The sequence below is a fragment of the Bemisia tabaci genome, chromosome 6, assembly GCF_918797505.1.
Source record: "Bemisia tabaci chromosome 6, PGI_BMITA_v3".
In the NCBI taxonomy this organism is placed as follows: domain Eukaryota; kingdom Metazoa; phylum Arthropoda; class Insecta; order Hemiptera; family Aleyrodidae; genus Bemisia; species Bemisia tabaci.
The window spans coordinates 48933609-48957230 of NC_092798.1; the positions used below are offsets into that span (position 1 = coordinate 48933609).

The 23622-nt window shown below is 36.6% G+C and overlaps 3 protein-coding genes across 3 annotated transcripts; 2 read left to right on the plus strand and 1 right to left on the minus strand.

The window, feature by feature from the left end:
* Positions 1-1420: 1420 nt before the first annotated feature.
* On the plus strand, positions 1421-10109 carry Phax (phosphorylated adaptor for RNA export). Its single transcript, XM_019042860.2, has 6 exons — positions 1421-1581; positions 2322-2752; positions 3772-3998; positions 5349-5440; positions 6581-6782; positions 8628-10109. Exons 1-6 carry the CDS (start codon positions 1546-1548, stop codon positions 8864-8866), a joined length of 1227 nt encoding a protein of 408 aa, XP_018898405.2. The 5' UTR covers positions 1421-1545; the 3' UTR covers positions 8867-10109.
* A 506-nt stretch (positions 10110-10615) lies between these two features.
* Positions 10616-17686, plus strand: LOC109031383 (ubiquitin-conjugating enzyme E2 T). The gene is made up of 5 exons (XM_019042864.2): positions 10616-10919; positions 11850-11919; positions 13087-13291; positions 15016-15111; positions 16365-17686. Exons 1-5 carry the CDS (start codon positions 10814-10816, stop codon positions 16410-16412), a joined length of 525 nt encoding a protein of 174 aa, XP_018898409.1. The 5' UTR covers positions 10616-10813; the 3' UTR covers positions 16413-17686.
* A 737-nt stretch (positions 17687-18423) lies between these two features.
* ND-15 (NADH dehydrogenase (ubiquinone) 15 kDa subunit) lies at positions 18424-23499 on the minus strand. The gene is made up of 3 exons (XM_019042840.2): positions 23350-23499; positions 21395-21608; positions 18424-18873 (listed from the first exon to the last, which is right to left on the minus strand). The coding sequence occupies exons 2-3, from the start codon at positions 21596-21598 to the stop codon at positions 18742-18744; spliced, it is 336 nt and encodes a 111-aa protein (XP_018898385.2). The 5' UTR covers positions 21599-21608; positions 23350-23499; the 3' UTR covers positions 18424-18741.
* Positions 23500-23622: the final 123 nt, after the last annotated feature.

Here is a 23622-nt window from a genome sequence, read left to right on the forward strand (position 1 = left end):
ATTACGCGGTTTCCAGAAGCAGGGCCGGATTTACCTATTTGCCGCCCATGGGCCGCCTGTATTTTGCCGCCCCCTTCTCATTCGTTTTGAAACATCAATAAAAACCATCAAGTGAACGTGCCGGACAGGGAGGGGTACATAAGACGCGTTTACCTACTCGTGTTGGATACATTTTTTGCGAAAGCCCTGTCAACACTACTAGCAAAATTTCACGGAACTTCGCGCGAAAGTTAAATTCCGTAAACCTATTTCTGTGTGGACAAGGTCCTCCATTTATAAGAATGAACCAAAAAATTATGAAAGAAGAAACATGAATGTGGTATAATAATTTTAACTTCCGCCGCTGCGCCGCGCTGATCGCACTCTTTGGCGCAATGCGTGAAGTATTCCTGCAGTCTTGTAGGCGCTATGCGTTTCACGCCAACCGCTGCGCTCGCTCCTGACCGCACTGCTGTGTTTGGCGCAATGCGTGAAGTATTCATGCAGTCTTGTAGGCGCTAATATGTGTTACATGCCGACTGCCGCGCGCCGAGGGGTTGTCCTTTTCATCTCAAGTCTTCGTCATCATTCCTCTCTGCGCTAAGCTCCAGGCCAAATTGCGTGTTTAGTTCCTCTCTTAGCTCGACTAATTAAAGATTCTGTCTATTGAATCACCGAAAAACGACAAAATTAGAAATTACTTTACTCTCAGGAAAGAGAGATTTTGTCCCCTTTGCTCATTGATAATTTTTTTTTCTGAATCCGATTTTTTGTATACCTACATTTAAAAAAATTGCAAAATTTGTCGCCCCCTAAATTTGCCGCCATGGGCTACGGCCCACGTGGCCACCCCCTTAATCCGGCCCTGTCCAGAAGATGAGGGAATTTTTCCTATTTGATCTCAGCTTTCTTTCGACAACATAAGCACCTAAATCCCAAAATGATTATTTCCATTATGATCCCAAAACTTCAATAATTTTAGAATTTTTTTTGAGGGACACAATTAATATGAAATGATTCTCATTGAATAGCTTCGAGTAAATTCGTTTTTTCTGTTTTAGTCAATTTTTTATATTTTTCAAAATTGGAAGTAAACCTATCTTTAATCCCCCTAAATTTTTTACTTTAACCAACTTACCTATTTCTTTTTTCCTTTTTTTCTTGGATGCAACTCCTGATCCCACATACCTTGCAGAGTAAAAAATTATGGGGTTCGAGTGTTTTTTAAGTCTATGGTGGTCTAATCAACTTTCCTTGCGATCGTTTTTTTTTTCCTCTCTCTCATGTATATCTAATCTGTCACGTATCGGCATATCGACGCAACGTATTTTTCCCGCCAATAATTTGAATGATGATGCCCGCGCCGGGAACTCCACCGATTGGTTTTCCCACTCCCTTCGTGGCCAATCAGAGTGATAGGTGATTACTGTGGTTTTCAGTCTAATGATAAGAGGTTTTGAGGTTATTCCGTCTTAAATCCTAAATCGCTTCTCAACGATTTTAGGAAGTACATACTTCCACCGGATTTCACTCTTTAAATGGATTTGCACCATCTTCAGTATTAAAATGAATTGTGGAAAGTCGGAACTTGAAGCTTTAAGTGTGAGTATCATGTTTTTTTTTATACTTGAATCCTCTCCTGAGTATGCGCTAAATTTTTTTTTTTATCAGGATCAAAGAGGGCTACCCTTTTTCATCCCTTGTGGCTTTTGGTATTGTACCGAAGCATTCCAATCACAGGAATTTTTCTTGATCTCCTCAACAATGTAAGTAAGGTTGACCAGGCTCATCAAGCTGGTATGGCTTTTATGGATGGCGTGAGCGGTGGTTTCCTTCAACTATGCAGAGTCCATGCTGAACAAGTTATGCACCTAGAGACTGCGACAGAAGATATGCTATCTTGATTCTTTCATTTGCCCTACATTTTAAAGTGATGTCAGACGATCTTCTGTTGCAGTCTAGAAGTGCGTAAACTTATTTGGCATGGCTCTACCTTTTTATTGTTACTGGCCGGAAAATCAGTGTAAAGTGAATGATTGGTCCGAGGGGATATGCAAGGATCAACCAGCCCACAATCACTAAGGCTGAATGATGTCCTTGTCACATATCAGTAGAGTAATCCTTAGTATTTAGATGGCTGCAGATTGACAAAAGTTATATCTGCTCAATGCCGACACATTCAGGACATCCTGCAACTATTTTCAAAATACTTCGTTAATGCCACTCTATCTCAGTTTTTCAATTCAGCCATCTGGAATTCCTAGAATCAGTATCTCATTAGAGTTATTTCATATCAAGTAAAGCTGTACCTTCTCTGACGAATTCTTATCTTTGTCTTTTAGACCTGTCCAGAATACACACCCCTCCCACGTCCCTCACATGACGTAGGCACGATAAGTTCAGCGCCCAGAGAATTGAGCGACGGGGAGATAGAGGATGATGATGATGATGACGACAAGATAAATCTCATGCGTAAAAGTTCAGATGACAGCGATTGTGATTTACCCCTGAAAAGACCCAGACCAGCTCCCCAGCCCCGCCGCATGGATGCACAAAATGGTCATGCGGCTCCAAGCAGGCCGAGGAAAAAGTATGACATCTGGTCAACCAGTCTCCAGGAACAGGCCGTTTTAGAAGAGTTCAACAAGTGTGATGTTCAAAATGTCGATCGCAGCCGTGCTGTCGAGTCCTACTTTGTAAGTTCAGAAGCGCAGTCCACAGAAGATTTTCCGAACGAGGAATCGGACGTTGAAAAAACTGAGGAAAATCTGAGGTGAGTTGTACACAAATAGGTATGTCCAGTCACCTTTAGGGATGAGGATTTAATATGCTTTTTTTAACATGCAGGTTTTTTGGCATTAACAATCAGAAAAATTGTATCAATTTTTGAGGTCCCTTAAAATTAGAATTGTTTTTCCAGGAAATGACTAAATATATTTTTTTCAAATTGTTTCCTACCTACCTAATTTTGAAAGAATTAGCTCTTACAATTAGCAATCTGTAATTTTGGAGATTTCCATCCTTCAGTTTTAAGACTAAGGGAATTGATTCTCAAGTAAATCAGTTTTTCGATGCTGAACGTAGAGGTGAATCAGTTTTTTTAAAAAGAAGGATTGACTTTCTGAGATGGATTTTTTCTCCCTATCCTTAGCCTCCTTTGCTTTTCAGTAAAAATCATTTTATCACTTACGTTATGAAATTCCCCAAACTTAGAATACTTCATAGTCATAGAAATCCAAATAAATTTTAGTCTGAACTGGATTCCTAATCTGAATTTCTGGACAGATGCAGAAAAATTTCTTTCAAGTATACAAGAACTTTTAAAGAGCTTCCAACTCTCCTTATTTTCAAGGAGCTTGAAGTATAAAGTGATAATTAAGATGTCCTCACTGAAAATTAACTCCTTGTTCAGAACTCTGCAACCTTGCAAGAAGGTGAAAAGTAGCCGCTGGCTTGAAATTCACACAGTTTTCCAAAGTGCTTCAACTCCCCAAAAACAAAACAAAATCGTTCTGATACGAATTTGACATTCTATGCAGCACACTTTAATCTAATTGCTCTGTCAGTAGAGCCCGTATCTTTAATACCTAATATCTAGTCAGCAGCTTTATTTTGCCATGAGCAATCACAGCTCGGCTATCAATTTTCATGGAATAAAAATCAATCGTTGAGCTTTAAAGCTCTATGTTCACTGAAGTCTGCCTCACCACTTTAAAAATTTAACATCGTAAGAATTCTTTGCACCAAGTTTTATTTCTCATTCACCATCTCGCTTGTTTTCTTGGATTTCAGGATAATTGCTTCAGAATTGTTGGAAACAGTACCGAATAACGAAAGGAAAAGGAAAGCAATAAAGCGGAAGAAGGACCTGTCCAGAAGAGGGAACTACTATGAGGATGAAGACTTAAATATAGTACCTAGGTACCTGCCTGATTTGGCTAAAACAGCCAATGATTCAGAGGAGGACCTCGCCCAAGACCTAGCTAATAAATTGTTTGAAACCAAAGATGAACTTGTTCGTAAGTATTGCTGCGTAATTCCTATTCTCTGTGATCAAAGCTGTTGTCTGTGGAATATTACAATATGATAAAAGCTACTAAATACAATTTCAAGCTCTGCTATTGCATTTAACAAATTCAGGTGCAACTGCTATTTTTAGTGTATTCTCTGAAGGAAAAATACTATCTTTATTTGCTGTACGGATGGATGGAAGTTGGGAACAGTTCAAATAAATACATGTATCCATTGCAGGCAAATAGTAAAATCAAGCATTTTATCAAATGACTAGACAGATAGGCAAATTTTGCAAGTGTAATCGAAGTTTCGTATGTTGATACAAAGAGCTTTCTAATTTTAAATGTTTTGGAGGTAAATTTTTTTTAATTTATGAACTGGATTATATTTTGCAATTAGGAACCTCATCATCCGAAAAAGCACATAAGTGTATAGGCAAACTAATGGTACGTACGTTGTTTCTAAACTGAGCCGGTAATTGTAGTTCCTGAATGCTAAATGAAGTCCAACTATTATTGCATTTTCCTCTTCAAAACACTAGTTTTATTTTTTAACCATCAGCAAAATTTTGAAAACCAGTATTATCAAAATTGCTGCATCTATTGGCCATTCACTTCAGATTATGAATCATTGTAGCAATCCTAGAATGATGCAATTTTGAAACTAATTCCTATCAATGCTGAGGAATTATTATTGTATCCAAAATCAGCAGAAATATCAGAATCTCAATCTGGATGAGAATATTTGATCATTTGCTGAGGCATTTGACCAAACGCCTAAATTTACTAATTGCCTGTGACATATCCAACTTTGTTAAATATTTGTTGAACTGATTTAACAGATTTTTAGCACTTGAAAACAATTTTTCCAAGAGAGTCTGTGGAGTAAAAAAAAGTTTAAACAACTTATCACACTTTACTTTTTTATCCTCTTTTAACAACTGTACATGCTTTTCTGTTCAAAATAAGATCAACATAGGTAAAACTAATAAAAGAACTCACAAAAATCGATGGAAATGGCAACAATGCCTTCTCTCTAAATCCAGAGGAGGCTATCCTAAAGTTCACGTGAAAGGTACTTAAAAATTTATAGACAGTTAGTCCTTTGTAAGAGTTTTGAAAGTCGAAAAAGTTGTCGAAGATAATTATTTCTCATTGCTAAAACTTTAGTTGTGAAACGCTGCTGCACACATGTGTACCCTCTGATTTGCAAAATACTTATCATAGAATCTTCCTAGGAATAGTAGTTTAAAATACAAAACTTCAAGCCAAATCCAAGGGAGGCTAAAAAAGACTCTTAACGCAATCACACCTTTGTTAGTAGTAATGACGATTTTGTTTATTTTTCTTATGCAGGAAAGGTAGTAAATGTCATAGGCAAAGAAAGAGCAATCAAATTTTTTCATGAAACGCAAAATATTGAAGAAGAAGGTGGCATGCAGATTAAAGTAAGTCTCAAAGAATTTGGATTCATTTGTGATATTTTATGTAAACACATTTTGTGGCATTAAACAAAGAATTGAACCTCTAAAATCTGGTTCCATGATGTGTTTGCAGAAAAAAAAGAAGCTCATCATTGCTAGTTACGGCAGAATTGGGCAGCTACAATTTATTCTTTACAGATTTTTAAATATCTAAATTAGAGTCCCCTGAGTTGAGAGGGTACTCTGAAACCCATCTATTCTCTACTGCTTACAGAGGATGCAGGTGGGCACCATTATATTCACTCTTAAGCCCATAGTGTTCGAATTTTTTTGAATGTATGACTCTTAATTTTTTACTAAAAAAGGAAAGTGTCTCCTATTGCCCGTAACCTAATTTGTTTCGAGATAACTAACTGAAACTTCAGCCATAGACGAAATGTCTAACCCTTAGGTTACTTTTAATGATCAGAAGTAACTGTTGCTGTAAGAGGACTGGTATCAAATTTTTTGAAAATGGAATATTTTTTACAAGCAAAATAGATTACCCTCTTAGTTGTTATCAGGGTTGATTGATTAACGAATAGAGCGATACTTCTCACATCAAAAACCTGAAAGTATTTGTAGGTATAATATTTCAGATTAAGGGAGTTACGTGTGTCTAAGATATCAGGACTTTAGTAGGACGTCATTTTTCTCGACCGGGGGTAGCTACCGCCACTCTTGATTAATTTTGCTTCTAATGCAAACAGAAGTGTCAATGAAGTAAACAAAAAATGTTAGGTGATAGAGGCCCATTAGGGTTTTGAGCCAACAATTACGAAAAGTTATTACAACTATTTCTGAAGAGATGCCAAGCATTTATTTTTGATGAGACATACTGAGATGTTAACCATATAAAACAAAGAGAATATGAATTAAAATACTTCAACCGTCTCAATTATTAATAAAACTGAAATTTCCTTTACCTTTTTAAAACTTTAATTGTTTTGGCAGAGTCTCCTCCTGCCTTCTTCGGTATTTTCTCTGTGAGTAATTGTTATTTTCCCTCTCCTAAAGTTGTGTGTTACATTGATTGGCTGTTCCAGTATTTTATTTGATTTTGAGTTACTCCTTTGCCTCTCTCTTTTTTTTTTGGTATTTAATTAATTCTGTTTTTTCCTATAGAATCAAACGCGACGCAGAACTCCAGGGGGTGTGTATTTCTTTTTGGTGAAATTATCTTGCTCACCAGAGGAAAACAAAATTTTGTTCTCTGATGATAGATGTCATCAATCGAGAAAGAGGAAGAAACTGAAAGTGCAAAATAGGAAAGCTGTTGACAAAAAATGTGAGGACCAAGCGAAAATTGATCAACAGAAATTAAATGGTCAGTAAATAGCTTATTTCATTTTGTTTTATTCTATTGTTAGAAAATAAAAAATAAAGAATGGTACTTCACATTTTATAGTTCTTAATGTTAAAAAAAAGTCTGCAATGTCGCAAACTGAAGTACCCGATTTTGCTCTTTGACCATCGAAATTTACTTGTTATGGCTAAAATTTCAGGATGGTGGCAAATCATGAAAGTATGAGAAGCTTTGATGTTTAAATTCTTTTCTCATGATCTTATCCCCTTTAAAGTTGTGATATTTAATCAAACGTAGAGTCCAGGACTTGACAAAACCAGAAAATACTAGGCTTTATCAGGGAATGAAATATATCCAGGAAAATTTGGGAATTTGTCAGGGTACTGGTGCCAAAAATCATATTTTTATTTTGTGTCCGGTTCTAAGATCAAACTATTTTTATTACAGTAAAACCTCGCTAAGTCGGTTTCCGGATAAGCCGGTAACCCGCTTTAGTCGGTAGAATCGCCCGGTCCCGTTTATCACCCATATAACACAATGCTAAATAAGTCTCGGTATCTCGGTTTGGTCAGATTCTGAACCCGCTTAACTCGGTGAAATTTTTCCATCTCGACCTGTTTTTCTTCGATCGTCACCCGTGATCAAGCGTAGGTAGTGTTTCCGTGCGCGGTGCGGTGCGGGTCGGGTCAAGTTACGCCACGAAGGGTGAGCGAATCTCCGAGAAAGCGCAGCGCAGTGCGAGAAACGACATCGGAAATAGAGAGATAAGGAATCAAAAACACTCGATAACGACACGAAAGATGAGAACAGTAGAGAATAGGATATCTGATACCGCGTGTTATCTTATCGCGCGTGTGAAAACACGCATGCATAATTAAGCAATTTCACGCATCGATGAGTTGACAGGTCAAGTCGGCACCGGCCCCTCTCCCCCTACCATCTTGCATTGCCCTTCCCCGCTCCCCCCAGGAATCTTCCGCAGAGTTTTTCGGAGATTTTAGCGAGTATTGATACGTTGCATTTTCAGTTCAACGACCCGCCATAGCGGGTGGCCGCGGCGCATCACCGCGCGGCATGCCGCGTGGGGTGCGCGGGGGGTGATACGCAATGGGGTGCCGCGGCACCCCAACATACGATTAACCCGATGACTTCATGATGCCCTGACACTTACAACACGCAATTTCAAGTGCATCTCATGAAATTTTACTCTTTAGTACCATTCTCTTCGATCAAATGGCTCTCCTAAACACTCCTACAAGTCACTCTACACGCACGTTTGCGTTTGTCCAATTTAGGGCGCGAAATTTGAAAAAGCGCGGCAGGAAAAGTGGCAGTCCGCGTAAGTCGGTAACCCGCTTAACTCGGTAAATTTCCTCGGTCCCGATGAAAACCGACTTAGCGAGGTTTCACTGTATAAGTGACCTGTATGAACTGGGCTTTAATGAAGTAGGCAGAAAATGAAAATGTTAAATTTTTCTGCAAACTTTTAGGTGAAAATCTTGCTTTCAACCAGAATCCCACAGCAAATTAGTGGAAAGCCTTGGTTTTTATCGAAGAATATTTTTTCGGAAATCAGGAAAGATGAGGAAAATATCAGGGGATGGAATGAATAAAATCCAGAAATCAGAAATTTCTATAAACATAAAGTAAAAGAACATAGAATGATCCTCTCTCTATCTTGTCCATTGTGTTTTTGTTTCTTTTACTGATATTATACATTTGATTCCCAGCGTTTTTTTACTGTTTTTTTCACTTAGTGAAGTTCTTTTTAGGCAATCACTTTGTGATCAACCTTAACTCTGCGTTTTCAAAATGTACATCTACATGTATTAGTTGTGAATCATCATTATATTTCTGCCTTTTCAGACAATCTCCACAAAGAGTTGCCTAATCTTTTGAAAGCTGATTTATCTCTGAAGCATTTGTCGCATGAAGAAAGAGATGTTCCAAGCCCTCCTCCTTCTCCGGTCATGGAAAGTCTCAATCCTCCACCATCTCCAGCAAATGATGAGACACCACCTTTAACTTCCACTCTATTGCGATCTTCACCAGTTCAATATGATGATCTCCTCACTGTTCAGGCTGACGAAATGGAACTTGCGTAAATGCTGTGTTATTTTTTTCCGACCCCATATTTTCGTTCAGTTATGACTTGTTCTTATCCATGCAGAGGTTGGCCTGAATTTTGACGCTGAGGTCACAGTTAGTTGGCTACTTAAGTATTACAGAAAATTCTAACCGTAACAAAACTTAAAAAAAAACAAGGGGGAAAAAATTGGTCAGAGAGAATCCGTGCTGCTACTTTGAAATATCGACGGTGAAAGCCCCAAATAATGTACCTTGTTTGCGATGTTCATAACTCTCTATGTCTATTTTAATTTTTCAAAGATGAACAAATCAATACCTTTCCTTGAAGCTCTTTCAAAATTTTCAGAAAAGAAAAGTCAAGGGAGTTTGCTAGAATTGATGTTGAGTAGTATTCTATTTAAAAAATAAAGTATGACAGGAAGTCTGCAACTTTACAAATCCAAGTACGTAATTTGGGAGTTTCACGATCTATATGCTCTAACTTGAAACCTATTCCTTTCACTTTCAGAGCAAGGCAGGCTTGAAGTGGCGGATAGACTAAGGTAAAAACCATTTCCCCTCACTGTTTTCCCTGTATGCCAGCACTTAGACAGATTGGCAGCAATTTTCTTTTCTAAACTTTTTGAAAATTTCTAGAGTCTGAATGGAAATCGTACTTTTAATGGTCAATGTCATTTTCGAAAATTTTTCAAAAGCATCTGAAATTCGACTTCCCTTCACTTTAAATTCATGAAATGCCAGTTATAGAATACTCTTTGTCAAAAAATACACTTTACAATTTGGAAAAATCGAGCCACCTCAATTATTATTTCTTTCTTCGCAAACAGACGTTTATTTTTTTAAGTGACCTGTTGTCCCATCCCTTGAAAAATTATCTTTGAAAAAACTGAAATGTGCTGTTCTACAATGAGCACTCTCCATTGATAGTAGTTTTGTAGCGATATTGCGGTCGTTATAACAATTTTCAGTTTCTATTTTTTATTTTATTTGGAATGAACCGATAAGGAATGTTGATTTAATTAATTTATGATGAATCATATTTTAAATACTTACTGCCCCCTGTTTTTCCTAATTACTCTCATTGATATCGGTACTAATTATTCCTTTTTCCTGTGAAGCAGCATCACTTGTTTGCATGACTTTCTTTTCAATGTTTTTTATTTTTATTTTTGGAGATAATATACAAAAATAAATGCGTTCTGTTATTGTATGTACACATTTTGGTTTTTTACAGCAATAAACTAAAAAATGTTGAAATAACTGCCTTCTTATTTCAAACAACTTTTTCTCGGTTCATTTATTCCCCCCAATATTTCCCTCTAAATGCACTCAATGACTCCCACTGTATGGCTCCCACTTGACTTGGGATTCTAAAAATTGGGATGCAAAAATGAGCTTCCCTCTTCACTGATTTTAAATCGTATGATCATGATCAATTTATCGCCTAATCTCTTGCAATTATAACCTTAAAACTTAAAATACTCTGTAAAGCATCTCATTGAAACTTAAAAACATGTTTATATGGTCAGGATTAAACCATCAAAAGTTTTTATTTCACCTGATGCAACTTGAAACCTCCATTATCTTGTAACATTTTATCAGGCAATTCAATCCTCAGTAGCAGTAAGTATTTCAAGAAGAAATTCAAAATACCCGCCATTTGAATGTGAACAAAAATTCATTTCCGGTTCGGTCCTCTTAAGAAAGGACTGAACCAAGTTCTCTGATTGGTCGCTATCAATATGTTTTGGCGGGAATTGAAAGTAAATTGTTATCATTTCAATATAGGTTAATAAAATCGCAAATCGCTTCTGTTAGTTCTGTAATCTGTTTTCTCTTCTTGGTTCTTCCGTCAAGCAACAGAGTTTTCTTAAGTATCGTGGCGTAATCGGCAGCACAATCGTAATATTAAGGTCTTATTGATTTGCACTGTTACTTCTAGAAATCCTTCCAAATTTATCAACATGTCGAAAGTTAGAATTCAACGAGAATACAAGAAACTAGCTGAAACACCTCCGCCTGGCATAACTTGCGTGACAAAAGATGACAACTTCAAAGTTCTAGAAATCTGTGAGTTATCAGCTTTTATACTGTATCACCATCACATAAGCCAATTAAGAACTGTTACTTTGGGCAGGTTGTAATTTACACCTGCAATCCATGGAATGACATCAAGCTGTCGCATCTTTTCGAATTCTAGTCGCAATACGCAACTCTTAAATAGAATGATCCCCAGAGATTTGAGTCTATTAATGGTGTAGCATGAAACACTGAATTAAGTAATTCGAGTATACCATAGAGGTATTCAGTAGCGTGCTGCATGTACTACCAAGCTGTTGTGCAGGAAACCTTACAGCCTTGAAGCATATTTTATGTTATTTATCTTATTAATTCCTGTTAGTTTTATGATGGGGGCATCCTGTTAACTCCCACAATCATAATTTAATTGAAAATCGATCAAAGTTTTGGCTTTTCAAAGGAAAGCAAGTGTCTCGGGAGTGACTCTGTATAGAACTTTCAAAAGCTGCTGCAAGTAGATTCACTACGAGCTAGTATCTGTTGAGGAGCTGCTTGGCTAACGGATATCCATAAACCAAAGCGCGACAAGCTGCTCTGCAACCTTTCATTACATTTGCTTCAGATATGACTAATCTCTTGCCAGTAGCCCAATTGTTGTAATTTATGTCGGCACGACAAGAATCGAAAATTGATATATTACACGGTGCAGATAGGGCTATCTTCTCTTATCGTGCTGACATAGCCAGCTAAAGTTTCCATAATCCGGCTGCTGGATTAAGGTTTAGTAAGTAGTCACAAGATGGCCGCAAAATCTCACCCTGTGTTGAAAGGTATTCTCCATTTAAGTAGAATGAATTGTGCCAACCAGCACTAGTTACATTCAATGTGAAAAGTTGCTGGTATTGGTGAAAGAATTAATTCCATTCTGTCAAAAATGTTGTAAGTTTGCATCTCAATTAATTTAATTTTTTTTCCTCACAGCTATCATCGGAGCTGCTGGATCGCCGTATGAGAATGGAGTGTTTCATGTCGAATTGCATCTTTCAGATAAGTGAGTTTAACACCTAGTTTTTGAGGTATTCTTATTTTATTCAGATAGAGTTCAACAGGAACAATCAAGTCACATTTTGGATAAAATAAGTTGGGAGTAGTTTTGAATTCAACTAAGTACCTATAAATTTTCAGAGTCAGGAAAAAATATTTAGAGCGTGAAAATAATCGTTGAACTTAGTCCACAGCACCAAGTCTTATGGAAGACGAAACTTCAATTCTTTTTTTCTCAGTCTAAACTTCAGTAATACAACTTTGAATGCTTCTGTCTAGTTTGATGGATAGACAATTTGAGCTATCTATTGACTGACGGTATATGACAGGTCTTTGGAAAGGCAATTCAAACGGCCAATCAAAAGAGGATTTAATTGATGTATGAAGAGACCATTAAATCAGTTGATCAAGCCAGATTTCAGTGGCCTATTTGACTGCATGATTGACATTGTTTTAAAAAGTCAATCAATTTTTGACCGGAGAGAGAAATAAGCACTTCTCCAGTTAAAATTTTCTATCAGCTGTTTGTATAGGGGCTAACAAGCAACATTTCAACAACTCTGAGGCAAATAATTTTCTGGTTAATTTCTGTAAGATCCGCAGAATAAGTTCCGAAATTCTGAACCCTCAATTTGGAAGAACAGATGTCAATTGGGAAAAATAAATTAGAATTAGAATTTTATTTATCTAAAATTTCAAAGTAAATAAACAGGACTTCCAAAGGTGTTCTCGGATATTCTACTGTGGCATGAGATCCTACATTTTTCTAATTGAGGGGCTTGAGGACAAGGCGCTTAAGTGCAGTTTTTGAAAAAATCGAGGTAATAACGATTTCCAGTAGAACTAGTCTTAAAACATATTTGGTGAAAAATTTTTTCCCAAATTCCAATTTTTAAGCATCAAAAAGTCAGTGAAATTTTCTTTCCGCCATGAGAATCCATGTAATTTGGGAACTTCAAACATGTATTTCTTGAAATAGCAAAAACTGCACTTATGCGCCTTGTACTCCAAGCCCCTCAATTTATGCAATACTTACATCTTGTTTTATAATTTCTCTCCAAAAAAATAACAGGTATTTTGCAATGTTTGTACTTTAAACTATCAGTTTTTCTGATAAGACCATTGATCATGTCAGCCTTATTCTTAGTGATTAAAATTTCAAATTGTGTTACAGATATCCCTTTGAACCTCCTCGGATGAATTTTGTAACACCAATCTATCATCCAAACGTAGACACCGCTGGTCGTATCTGTTTGGACCTGCTCAAGATGCCACCAAAAGGCAGTTGGAAGCCAACCATAACCCTCGAAGGACTTCTAATCGCTTTGCAGAGTTTGATGACCAATCCAAACCCTGAGGACCCTCTAATGGTCAACATCGTAAGTGCATAATTAAGAATAATTTCTTGTTCAGATTATATGGATTATATTTTGCAAAAAGGAACCAAGAGCATTCCAATGTCGCCAAGATTGTGCAAATATTTTTACCTTGCAAATATCAACCGATCATCTGAACAAGTTTCATTTTTACTCCCAATTAATCTATAAATTCAAGACGAAATTTACCATTGTAAATTTAATTTTTTGCATGATTTCAGAAATTTTATTTTGAAGAATGAAGGTTGCACTCTCTTAGCTACATTGGAATGCTCTTGATTCCTTTTTGCAAAATGCAATTCATACAGCAGAAAGGTGATTTGCATGAATAAGTAATTTGTTTTTATTGCATCTCTCACATTTGAATTGCATTTTGCAAAAAGAAACCAGGACCATACCAATGTCGCTAAGATTGTGCAACTTTTTTACCTTGCAAATATAAAGAGATCATCTAAACAAATTTTATCTTAACTCCTGAAAAACTATGAATTCGCGACGAAAATTACCTTTGTAAATTTAATTATTTTCATGATTTCAGTATGTAATTTTTTGCAAAGAATTTACTTTAGTTGCACAATCCTAGCAACATTGGAATGCTTTTGGTTCCTTTTTGCAAAATGCAATCCATTTAACCAGGCACATGTCATTGAGTCAGCCTCTTTTTGCAGTCCTTTAGCTGATCCTGATTCTTGTCTTCTAAAAGAACGGTTTTCAGTGATGGTAAGATAAGATATCTGTAGTTAGGAGTCAAAGAAACATAACTAACAATCTTTGAAACATCCAGCTATTTGCATTCTTGACACACTTAATAAGAGATCCACATATTGAAGACTAAAGTGTAAAAGCATGTATCTCCGTTTGAGATGTTGCAGATTTCTTGGTTTTTCTCCTTGGGTGGTAGAATATGCTGTATAAATTTCAATCTGGAAAATTGATTTGTTTCTCTTTGAAAATCAAAATAGGAGGGTCAATCTTGAAACACCGCAATGGAGGTACGTGGTTTTGCACTTTTGCCATCGATGTACACATGCTAAAAAATTGATTATGATATTCAACACTGAGCCCAAGATACAGGGTTTTTAAATCAACAACATTTTTCGCAGGCAATGGAGCTGTCAAGCTCTTCAGACGGATTATTTTTTTTAAAGATTGTGAGGAACCTATAAATCTGAGGGGGTCTTTACTCGATGAAAAGCTTTGGATGATAGGTTGAAGTCAAAAACTGGGATCTGTTTATCTTTTAAATGATTTGAAATCGCAAACTTTTAAATAACAATTTCGTAATGTCCTCAAAAATATCCTCCAAACTGCATGGTGTGAGAATAGATTTGAAATACAGCCACATTTAACTAGATTGCAGGGATGCAAATATTATGTTTTACCTCCAAGTGAATCATCGATATCTGTTTGGGCAACAGTTATAAATGATGTTAATTTCACAAGCTTGTATTTTACTTTCTTGTCAAACTATCCTCTCAAGAATTTCAACTTTCTGATTGTGCAATGAAAAGTCAAGATGCAGATTTTTTACACCCTGGGATCACGTTTTTAACCTGAATATAGAGCAAGACTCTCTCACTTGCCTGGTGCATCTCTCTGTAAGTAATTCCACTCACACTAGGTGGAAAAAGTGTTCCCAGGATGCTTAGGTTTGCGTCAGGACAAATCACCCCAATTTTCGTATATTATCAGAATTTGCAAGCTTTTTTTTTCTCCTCTCATTCCAGGCGGAAGAGTACAAATATAATCTGCCAGAATTCAATAAGAAGGCGATGGAATGGACGAGATTGCATGCATCTTCAAATTCATCCACATCAAACATTGTAAGTTGCTCTTCTCTCCTCTTTTTGTGAGTAAAAATTCATTTCACCAGTGGACTGATTGATGAAATCTATAGACAAAATGTTAGACAAAGAAGACAATAGGGATATGGAGGGATCCTTTTGGTGGAAGCCGGAAGCGGGTGGTTGCAATGAACAGGGAATGTAGGTAATAGACTAACTAACGACATCCCACGGGAGACCCAGTAGTTAGTTCATCATTTTCTCCCTTTGTCTTTAGGAACCACCCATTTTAGCCAATAGCTTGATACTCTTCATGTCTTCTTTGTCTATGGTTTTGTCCACCAGTTTCAACGATCAGCCTGCAAGAAGGGGTGGGAAAAGTTCCTCGGGATGGACAGTAGCCACAATCTCAGCCTTAAAATATATGCTCTTAGAAAATTTGCTCACTCAACAAAAATATCAAAGGCATGTGTGGAGCAAAGAAATTTCAAAAGTCATCGCACCTTTCTGTTTTTTTCTTAAGTTTTGCCACGGAAAAAAAAAGAAAAGAAAAATACCTTGCTTCTTTATTGAAAAATTCCTTCACAAGCTCCCAAATTCCTCAACACTCGAGCATTTTCTGCACCCTTAATTGGATAACATTTTGCAATAAGGAACCCTTTATTTTTGGTCCATTTTAGAAACAACATACATGCCATTAGTTCCCCTGTATAGATGTTTGCTTTTATGGGAGAACCAGAGATAGTGGTTCCTTTTTGCAAAATGTAATCCAATTCCAGGATTGAAAGAAATTTTTAGGTTCCCTTGCATGCATGGAAATTTCTCTTATCCTCACTGATAATAATCTGATTATTATTTACTTATTGCATTGTTTTACTCATTTTTACGTCTTTGGTTTATGTTATAATTTAGCATGATGTAGTTAGTTGTCGTAAACCATCTGTACTTTAATGCCCCATAGATGGGTGCTGGTCATCCGAAAAGTTTCGGCAACAGTAGGCAAGTAATAAGTGGACTACATTTCTAACTCAACTGTAAAAAAAACTTATGTGCATAGGGAAACTAATGGTGCTTACATTGTTTCTTAACTGAGCCATATGTTGTAGTTCCAAATTGAAAAATAAAGTCCAAATACAACCTGAATAGGATCGCAGTTCTTTTTTATCATTATTACATGAAGTATTAAAACTCGCTAACAATGAGTGTAGAAAATCATCAATAGAAAGTGCCATATCTTGTCTCCCTTTTTTTTATTATTTTATTTTATAATTGATGAAAATTGCATTTTTCAGGTGGAGGTGAAGGAGAATCACAATTTCCTAAACGCTGCAAATGTTTAATCACTTGGTTCAATGCAATAATTTGTGTTAAACGTTCGCAAGATCGTCTGAGCAATGTATCTTTGCGATAGGACTTTTTTCATGCGAACCAACTAGGTGCCATCACCGTCTTGTTCCTCTATCTTATTTTGTAAACTAATTTTTCCTTTCACGTTTTACCAAAAGACACAGATTTCATATTTTCAAACCATAAATCCTAATCCTGATAAATAGAAAGAAAACTACATGGTCTGTCCGTGTTTTGATATACTGCTGCAGAAATAATGCTGTTTTGTGAACAGATGTTTTCCAATTTTTACCCACATCAGCAAATGAGCAATCCCTGTGGGGGCCTTTCTTACATTAATTGAATCAGTGTGCATTAGAAGAATTCTTCACATTGTACCCTCTTGTTTTATAAAATTTTTAAGAACTTAGTCTCTCAAAAATGTTTTAAGGACCCTCCACACAAGTGGGAGTTCACTGGCTTATGGCAAACTTTGATGAAATTTTATTAAGTTCTTTTGAACTTTGTCAACAGACCAAATCCCAACCCAAATATTAGGCGATTTCGGTGGATAGGGGCCAAGATATTTGCAGTTGAACAATCTCACACGCAGTTAGGTGTTTGTGAGCTTGACTGGTATAAGCACCGTACTCTTTTCTTCCCTTGTATCTGTTTAATTGATTCTACTTGAGATTTGACGAGCGGTGCTGCGAGAAGCTCGTCTGGTTCCTCACTTTTAAATGAAAGGCACCACAATACAATGGATGTTACTCTCAATCCTCATCTTTCCTGCCATACTTCCTGGTTCAGCCTTCCCTCTCTCTTTTTAATAGGCACATTCTGTCACCCATATCTTAGCTCCTACCTGACCAAATCCCCTAATTTTTTTTACTAGTGATGAACTTCATCATAACTTCTTAAATTCCCCTCAAAATAAACAGAGAGCCAGTAAGCCCTTACTAATGTGCAGTGCTCTTCTCCTCTGAAAATAAACTGATAATTAAGTTTTTCAAATATGTTCCAGTCTATTCCTAATTTGTCTTATGGCATAGTTCGATACACATTACTCAGGTCATGTTTTGCAAAGAACTTTGTATAAATTTAACTCTTGTATGTATTACACTTAAAAAATTGTTTTTTTCAAGTATTTACCTCAGTTAGTTTCGTTCAGACTGAAGGTATAATGGTCTAATCTGTATTTCTTTTCTTTTATGTTCATGTATATGATACCTTAGTCGTTTGTTTTTTTTTTAAATAAGTAATAAAAAATTCGCTTTGGATAAAACCATTTCATTTGCCTTTAATTAAGATATGTCCCAAGTTCAAAATTTTGACTTTTTTTCTGTCTGCTTTTGTAGCAGACACTCTAAGCTTCAAAAGGATGATGAACATTTTATACATAAGAAAATCATTCTATTTATTGAAATTTTTCAAAAATAAAGAGCGCTTGTGTATGCCCTTTTGAGTATGTGAGTTTTTCCTTTCCTTTTTCGTTTTTAACATTTTTGTAAAAAAAAAGGTGTCTTTTACCTCCTGCCGCATAATCCTTGAGAATTAATGGTGCTATCTACATTACCTACTTTTTTCAAAAAAATTTCCTTGGAATCAGGGCTATAAGTGAAACTACAATTAAAATTGTAGACTCATAACTTTTCACTGTATGCCAAAATAGATTAATTGCAAAATAATTTGCCAAATTTTCATCTCTCAAAAAGAAACTTTCATGCAAAAATATTTTCATACCTCTGGTTTCAGTTGTAGCCAACAGTCATATTTTCATACCTGCAAAATTTCAATCTTGTACAAATATCTAAAAGTTTCTGAGACGAATGTACAAGAAGTTGAACGGAATTTGCTTAGATTCAAATGGGACATACTTCTTAGCTTAAATGAACTGAGTGTTAACTCATGACCTTTTGGCTTTCCAGTTCTTGGTTCATAAACAAAAAATTTGTTTTTCAACGTGCATCAAAATGGCAATCATAAAGCTCTTCTTGAATTCACCTCATCGAAAGAAAAAAAAAGTTTTCTTTGAACGTAGATTTATTCATAACGATAATATTATTTTACAATAAAACAAAGTGAAAAGAATGGAATACATCTTTAAAACGGATACATACTGACCTCCGATCTTTGAAAATTATATTGATAAGTGCAATCGCACCTTCCTTGCATCCCAGCTTGAAATGAACCACCAAGACAAGAATTTTCTTTTAGACGAACTGACTTAACGGTAGATAGTGTGAAGGACAGGACTGAGCAGCACCGAAAAGTATCGAAGGAGCGCCCTTGCAATATTTCAAAGTTATCAACTACAATCTGTTCCCGAGAGGAAGATCGGATTCAATTTTGATCCATGAATGTGTAAGAGTCCCTTGGAGGAGGTTCTGCATACGCACGAGGATCCTTTCTGCCCAAGCCCTTCTCCTTCCTTTGCCTCTCTCGTTCTTCCCTCATAGCTGCAACTCTCCGTTGCTGAAAAGAGATTGGTAAGACAACATGATGAATATGCTGCGAAACAAAAAATATCCATGAGGAAAGAAACTTCAAGAGATTGACACCTTAAATTGGAGTTTAGGCATGTTCTTTGTGATCTTGCCATTTGATTCAGAGACATTATTAGATTAGTTCTTCTAATCTTTGTATTTAAATAAAGATGTACCTCGTCGCTACTCCAGTCTGAGAGGTGACCGTTTTTTAGATTTTATCCTCATAATTATTATTTGGATTGAAAATGCCCAAGAGTTTGGGCAAAACGTCTTGCTTTTTTTTTAAAGTCAATTTTAGCCTTTTTTCCCCAGTTTGTGTTCTTGTACTGTGTTGATAGGGCTACCTTAAATTTGCTTATTCTTATACTTATATATATTTATCAAAAATTTGTTTTGGCTGTCACTTGTAACGTCTTCTTATGCCTACTGTCTTATATATCCAAGGTGTAGGTCCACAACCTTGTATCTCTGTTCGCAGACTTCCTATCATACTTCGTTTTTTGAATGGAAAATTGCTTAACAGCAATTCTTAAAAACTGCTATGATTTTTCTTCTCTGTGAGAAAAAAAGTTCTGCGAGAACTTTGAGGAATGATGTCCATTTGTTCTCCTTTAAAAAGTATCATTCCAGGTCCAATGACCATTTTTTCTCTCCTGGGTGCATGATGGTTAGGTACTGGAATGATCTTCCAGTGGATCTGCAGGAATGTACGAGTTGTTGCATCTTAAGTTTTTAGCTAGAGGTTAGGCTTTCGAAACTTATTAGTTAAATTAAATGTATTCTTTGTAAATATTCTAATAGATTCTTGTAATATTGTAATGTATAGTGCATCAAATTGTTGCCATTTTGGATTGTTCAATTGTCTTATGTATCTTGGGCTCTTTGCCCGTTCATTGTATAATAAATGAATAAAAAGGTAGGGAGATTTTCACACACCGCAAACGAGATACATGGTTGCAGACTTCCACCATCGATATTTATGTAGAAGTGCTGATTTATTATTACAGCACTTAAATATTATTACTTGCAGTAATTGACCTATTAAGGGAATCTTAGAGAATTATAAGATAATAAGTCAACTGGGGATTGAAGCTACCTGTCAACTGAAGAAGTACAATGGTCATGAAAGTTCAAGGAATGCGATATGGAAAAAAGTAACAATTTGTAAGAAAGCCCACTGAATTGACAGCTTGTAAGCAGGCCATTTTAGCAATACAGCTAGATCCTTTCTAAGCTCAACTCTTTTTTACACTCACCTAATCCTGTAGGCAAAAACCGTGCTTGATTTCTGGGCATTATCATTAAACTTAAAATACTCTTTTTTTTTCGTACATTCTGGAGTTTTGTCATCAGAATCTACACTTAGCTATTAAAACAACATACATATAACTTTCAAGATAATACCAATTCCTGAGTTTGATATGATACGGTGGCTCAATTTCAAAGTGACAAGGTGTTTCCCACTGAGGTTGAAAAAAAAATTGCATGCTTGAGACAAGCCAATGACTCTGAAAGGAGTCTCCTGGTGCTCTCTCTGAATCAGAATTTTAATCTCTCTACTCTTTGATGTATGGAAAAGTAAAATGGCCTGCTTACAAGCTGTCAATTCAGTGGGCTTTCTTACAAATTGTTACTTTTTTCCATATCGCATTCCTTGAATTTTCATGACCATTGTACTTATTCAGTTGACAGGTAGCTTCAATCCCCAGTTGACTCATTATCTTAAAATTCTCTAAGATTCCCTCAGTAGGTCAACTACTGCAAGTAATAATATTTAAGTGCTGTAATAATAAATCAGCACTTCTACATAAATATCGATGGTGTAAGTCCGCAACCATGTATATCGTTTGCAGTGTGTGAAAATCTCCCTACTTTTTTTTAAAGGAGAACAAATGGACATCATTTCTCAAAGTTTTCGCAGAACTTTTTTCCTCACAGAGAAGAAAAATCATAGCAGTTTTTAAGAATTGCTGTTGAGCAATTTTCCATTCAAAAAACGAAGTATGATAGGAGGTCTGTGAACAGAGATACAAGGTTGTGGACCTACACCTTGGATATATAAGACAGTATAAGAAGACATTACAAGTGACAGCCTAAACAAATTTTTGATAAATATATATAAGCATAAGAATGAGAAAATGTAAGGTAGCCCAGTTAACACACAGCACAAGAACACAAACTGGGGAAAAAAGGCTAAAATTGACTTTAAAAAAAAAGCAAGACGTTCTGCCTAAACTCTCGGGCATTTTCAATCCAGAAAATAAGTATGAGGTTAAAATATAAAAAACGGTCACCTCTCAGACTGGAGTAGCGACTGATTTTTCACGGTTTAAACTGATGAACTGCCCTCACAGAAAAGGTTGGTGATAGGCGGTTTAGAATTTTTTGGCATGAAGATTACAGTAATGAAAAGTGGCCCATCAACAAATCAAAAAAAGTAAATTTGCAGTAAGTGCAAAGCTTTGTTCCCAAAAAAAAGTAGGTCATTTATTTAATCTTATATTCACCTGGTTTCTTTGAGCAATACATTCATTAAAGTCTGCACGTTGAGCTAAGCACTTCTGCATGGCCTGGTCTGCTCCATAAGCCTCAAGACACTCCATGAAGCGCATTTCAAAGAAAGCACACCTTCCGAAATGCTGCTGAACCATAAAAGGTCCTGAAATGTCCGTGAAAATTGTCCTGATAGGTGGTGAATAATTGATCGCCATGATTCAACGGCTGAAATGAGAACGGAAAAATTTTAGAAAAATAATCTTCCTTCAATACTTCACACCTTATCTGCAACTAGCAGGTAGTTTTAAACTTGAATTTGTTCAATGATTTCTTGAAATAATTCCAGTTCTAAACTAAGTTAGTTTTAATCTCGCATATTTTGTCCCCTCCTCATTCTTTAAACTGCTTCCTGAACTAAAGTCCGGAAGAAGACAATTTAGCGCTGGGCTATTTGTCACTAGTAACAATGCTTAGAAGCAGTAGTATTTCAATTTCTGAGGTTAGTATTGGTCCAATCTTTGAATCAAGAAGGCAAAGGTATCGGATACTGCAAGTTTGCCCAACTCTAGATTCATAGAAAAGTACAGAAGGTGGCGATTGGCTAGTAGGTGGATAATTCTAAGCCACTACCAACAAGCTTAGGTCTAATTAGGGTTGCACCAACATTAGGGCATAAAACAGTGTTTTTGCCTTCCCTTTCCTTCAACTCATTGGTTGATGGGCCGATACACATCTCTACTGGAGATCGAATCAATGATAAAGAAACTGTAGATTGGTGGTGGCCTACGAAAAAACATAACACACATGGAGCAGTCATTTGATAGGCTGGCGGAAAGTGGAACTGTCTAATTGCTATTCTCATCATAACCTCAATAACAAGGGATCTAAGGGGAGTTTTTACGATGAATGATTTAGCATTGAAATTTTTATCGTAAATTCACTTGAGGAATAGTTAAGTTATACAAGTAATATGTATACAGATTTACAAATAGTTGGTTCTGACAATGAATTTGATTTCAGTCCTTATTCAGCAACAGTCCCATTAGAACATAGAGTACATGGAGTCGTAATATGAATGGGAGAGCTGGTGCCATGTTCTGCTAGATGAGTTCCGAGCCCTGTGTGCGCCGAGCTTCAGTCACTTTTACGATACATGTTCGATCAAAAATGGCAGTGTGGAATACTTAGTAATTCCTTTTTTCTTCGCTTACATCAGATGGCCGGGTACCCATGTATCGAAAACCATGGTATTGAGTGGCAGCTCTCAAAACTCCGATAAAGCTGGTTGTTAACGATATCATCGCCACCGTCGGTACTGCCACAAGTTTTAGCAAGAGACGATACCGGTAGCGTTCCGGCAAAAATTCGTTTGACCACCCCTATTGTCGGGTAGACATAGATGACGCAAGCTAAAAGGCGTAGCGTGATCGGTCTGCTATGTCTTATCGCTGCTTTGCCATGCCTTAGTCGGGTGGAACTCACGACAAGCTAACAAAACCTCTTAAGTTTCCAACAGTATGTCGTCCATTCCACCTGACAAAGGCACGATAAAGCAGCGATAAGACATAGCCGACCAACCACGCTCTGCCTTCAAACCAATGTCATCTATGTCTACCCGACAAACACAAAATTTGAACAATCAGGCTGCTGGTGTGTCACGAATTTCACTGTTGGCGTAGCATAGGATCACCCTATCTATAGCTTCAGGTTCGTTGGATTGAATCAGAAAAAGGCTACTTCGCCAAGGACCTCCGTAATTTCCTATCGACCTTGAATACACTTTTAAAAGAAAAATCGTTTTTCAAAACTCCAATCATAGATGGGTCCTTTGTACCAAATGGTGCTCAATTGATCTGAAGTAACATTGGAGCGCCTCACTTTGATCTCTCGTAGGGCAAGGGTGGTTTTCAAGAGCGAGTCCCTTGCAGCGATCAGAGAATGTAAAAATTGAAGGATGCAAACTTACAGTTCACCCTTTAGCAGTGAAGATAGAACAAGACGAACACGCGATTAGAGCAACCCGGGGCCACGATTTTTAAGTTGGTGCCCTTAAATAGATAAGCAGCTCGGACACTCGCTTATCTACACAGATCAAAACATTACGAGTCAAAAATCAAATTCCAAAATTTATGAATTGGAAATAATGGACTGAAACGTGGGATTATTGCAAGGGAGGGTAGACATTTTCAACAGCGGAATATTTGGAAAAAGTGAGCAGCTAAAGCAGTGCTGCTGTCTG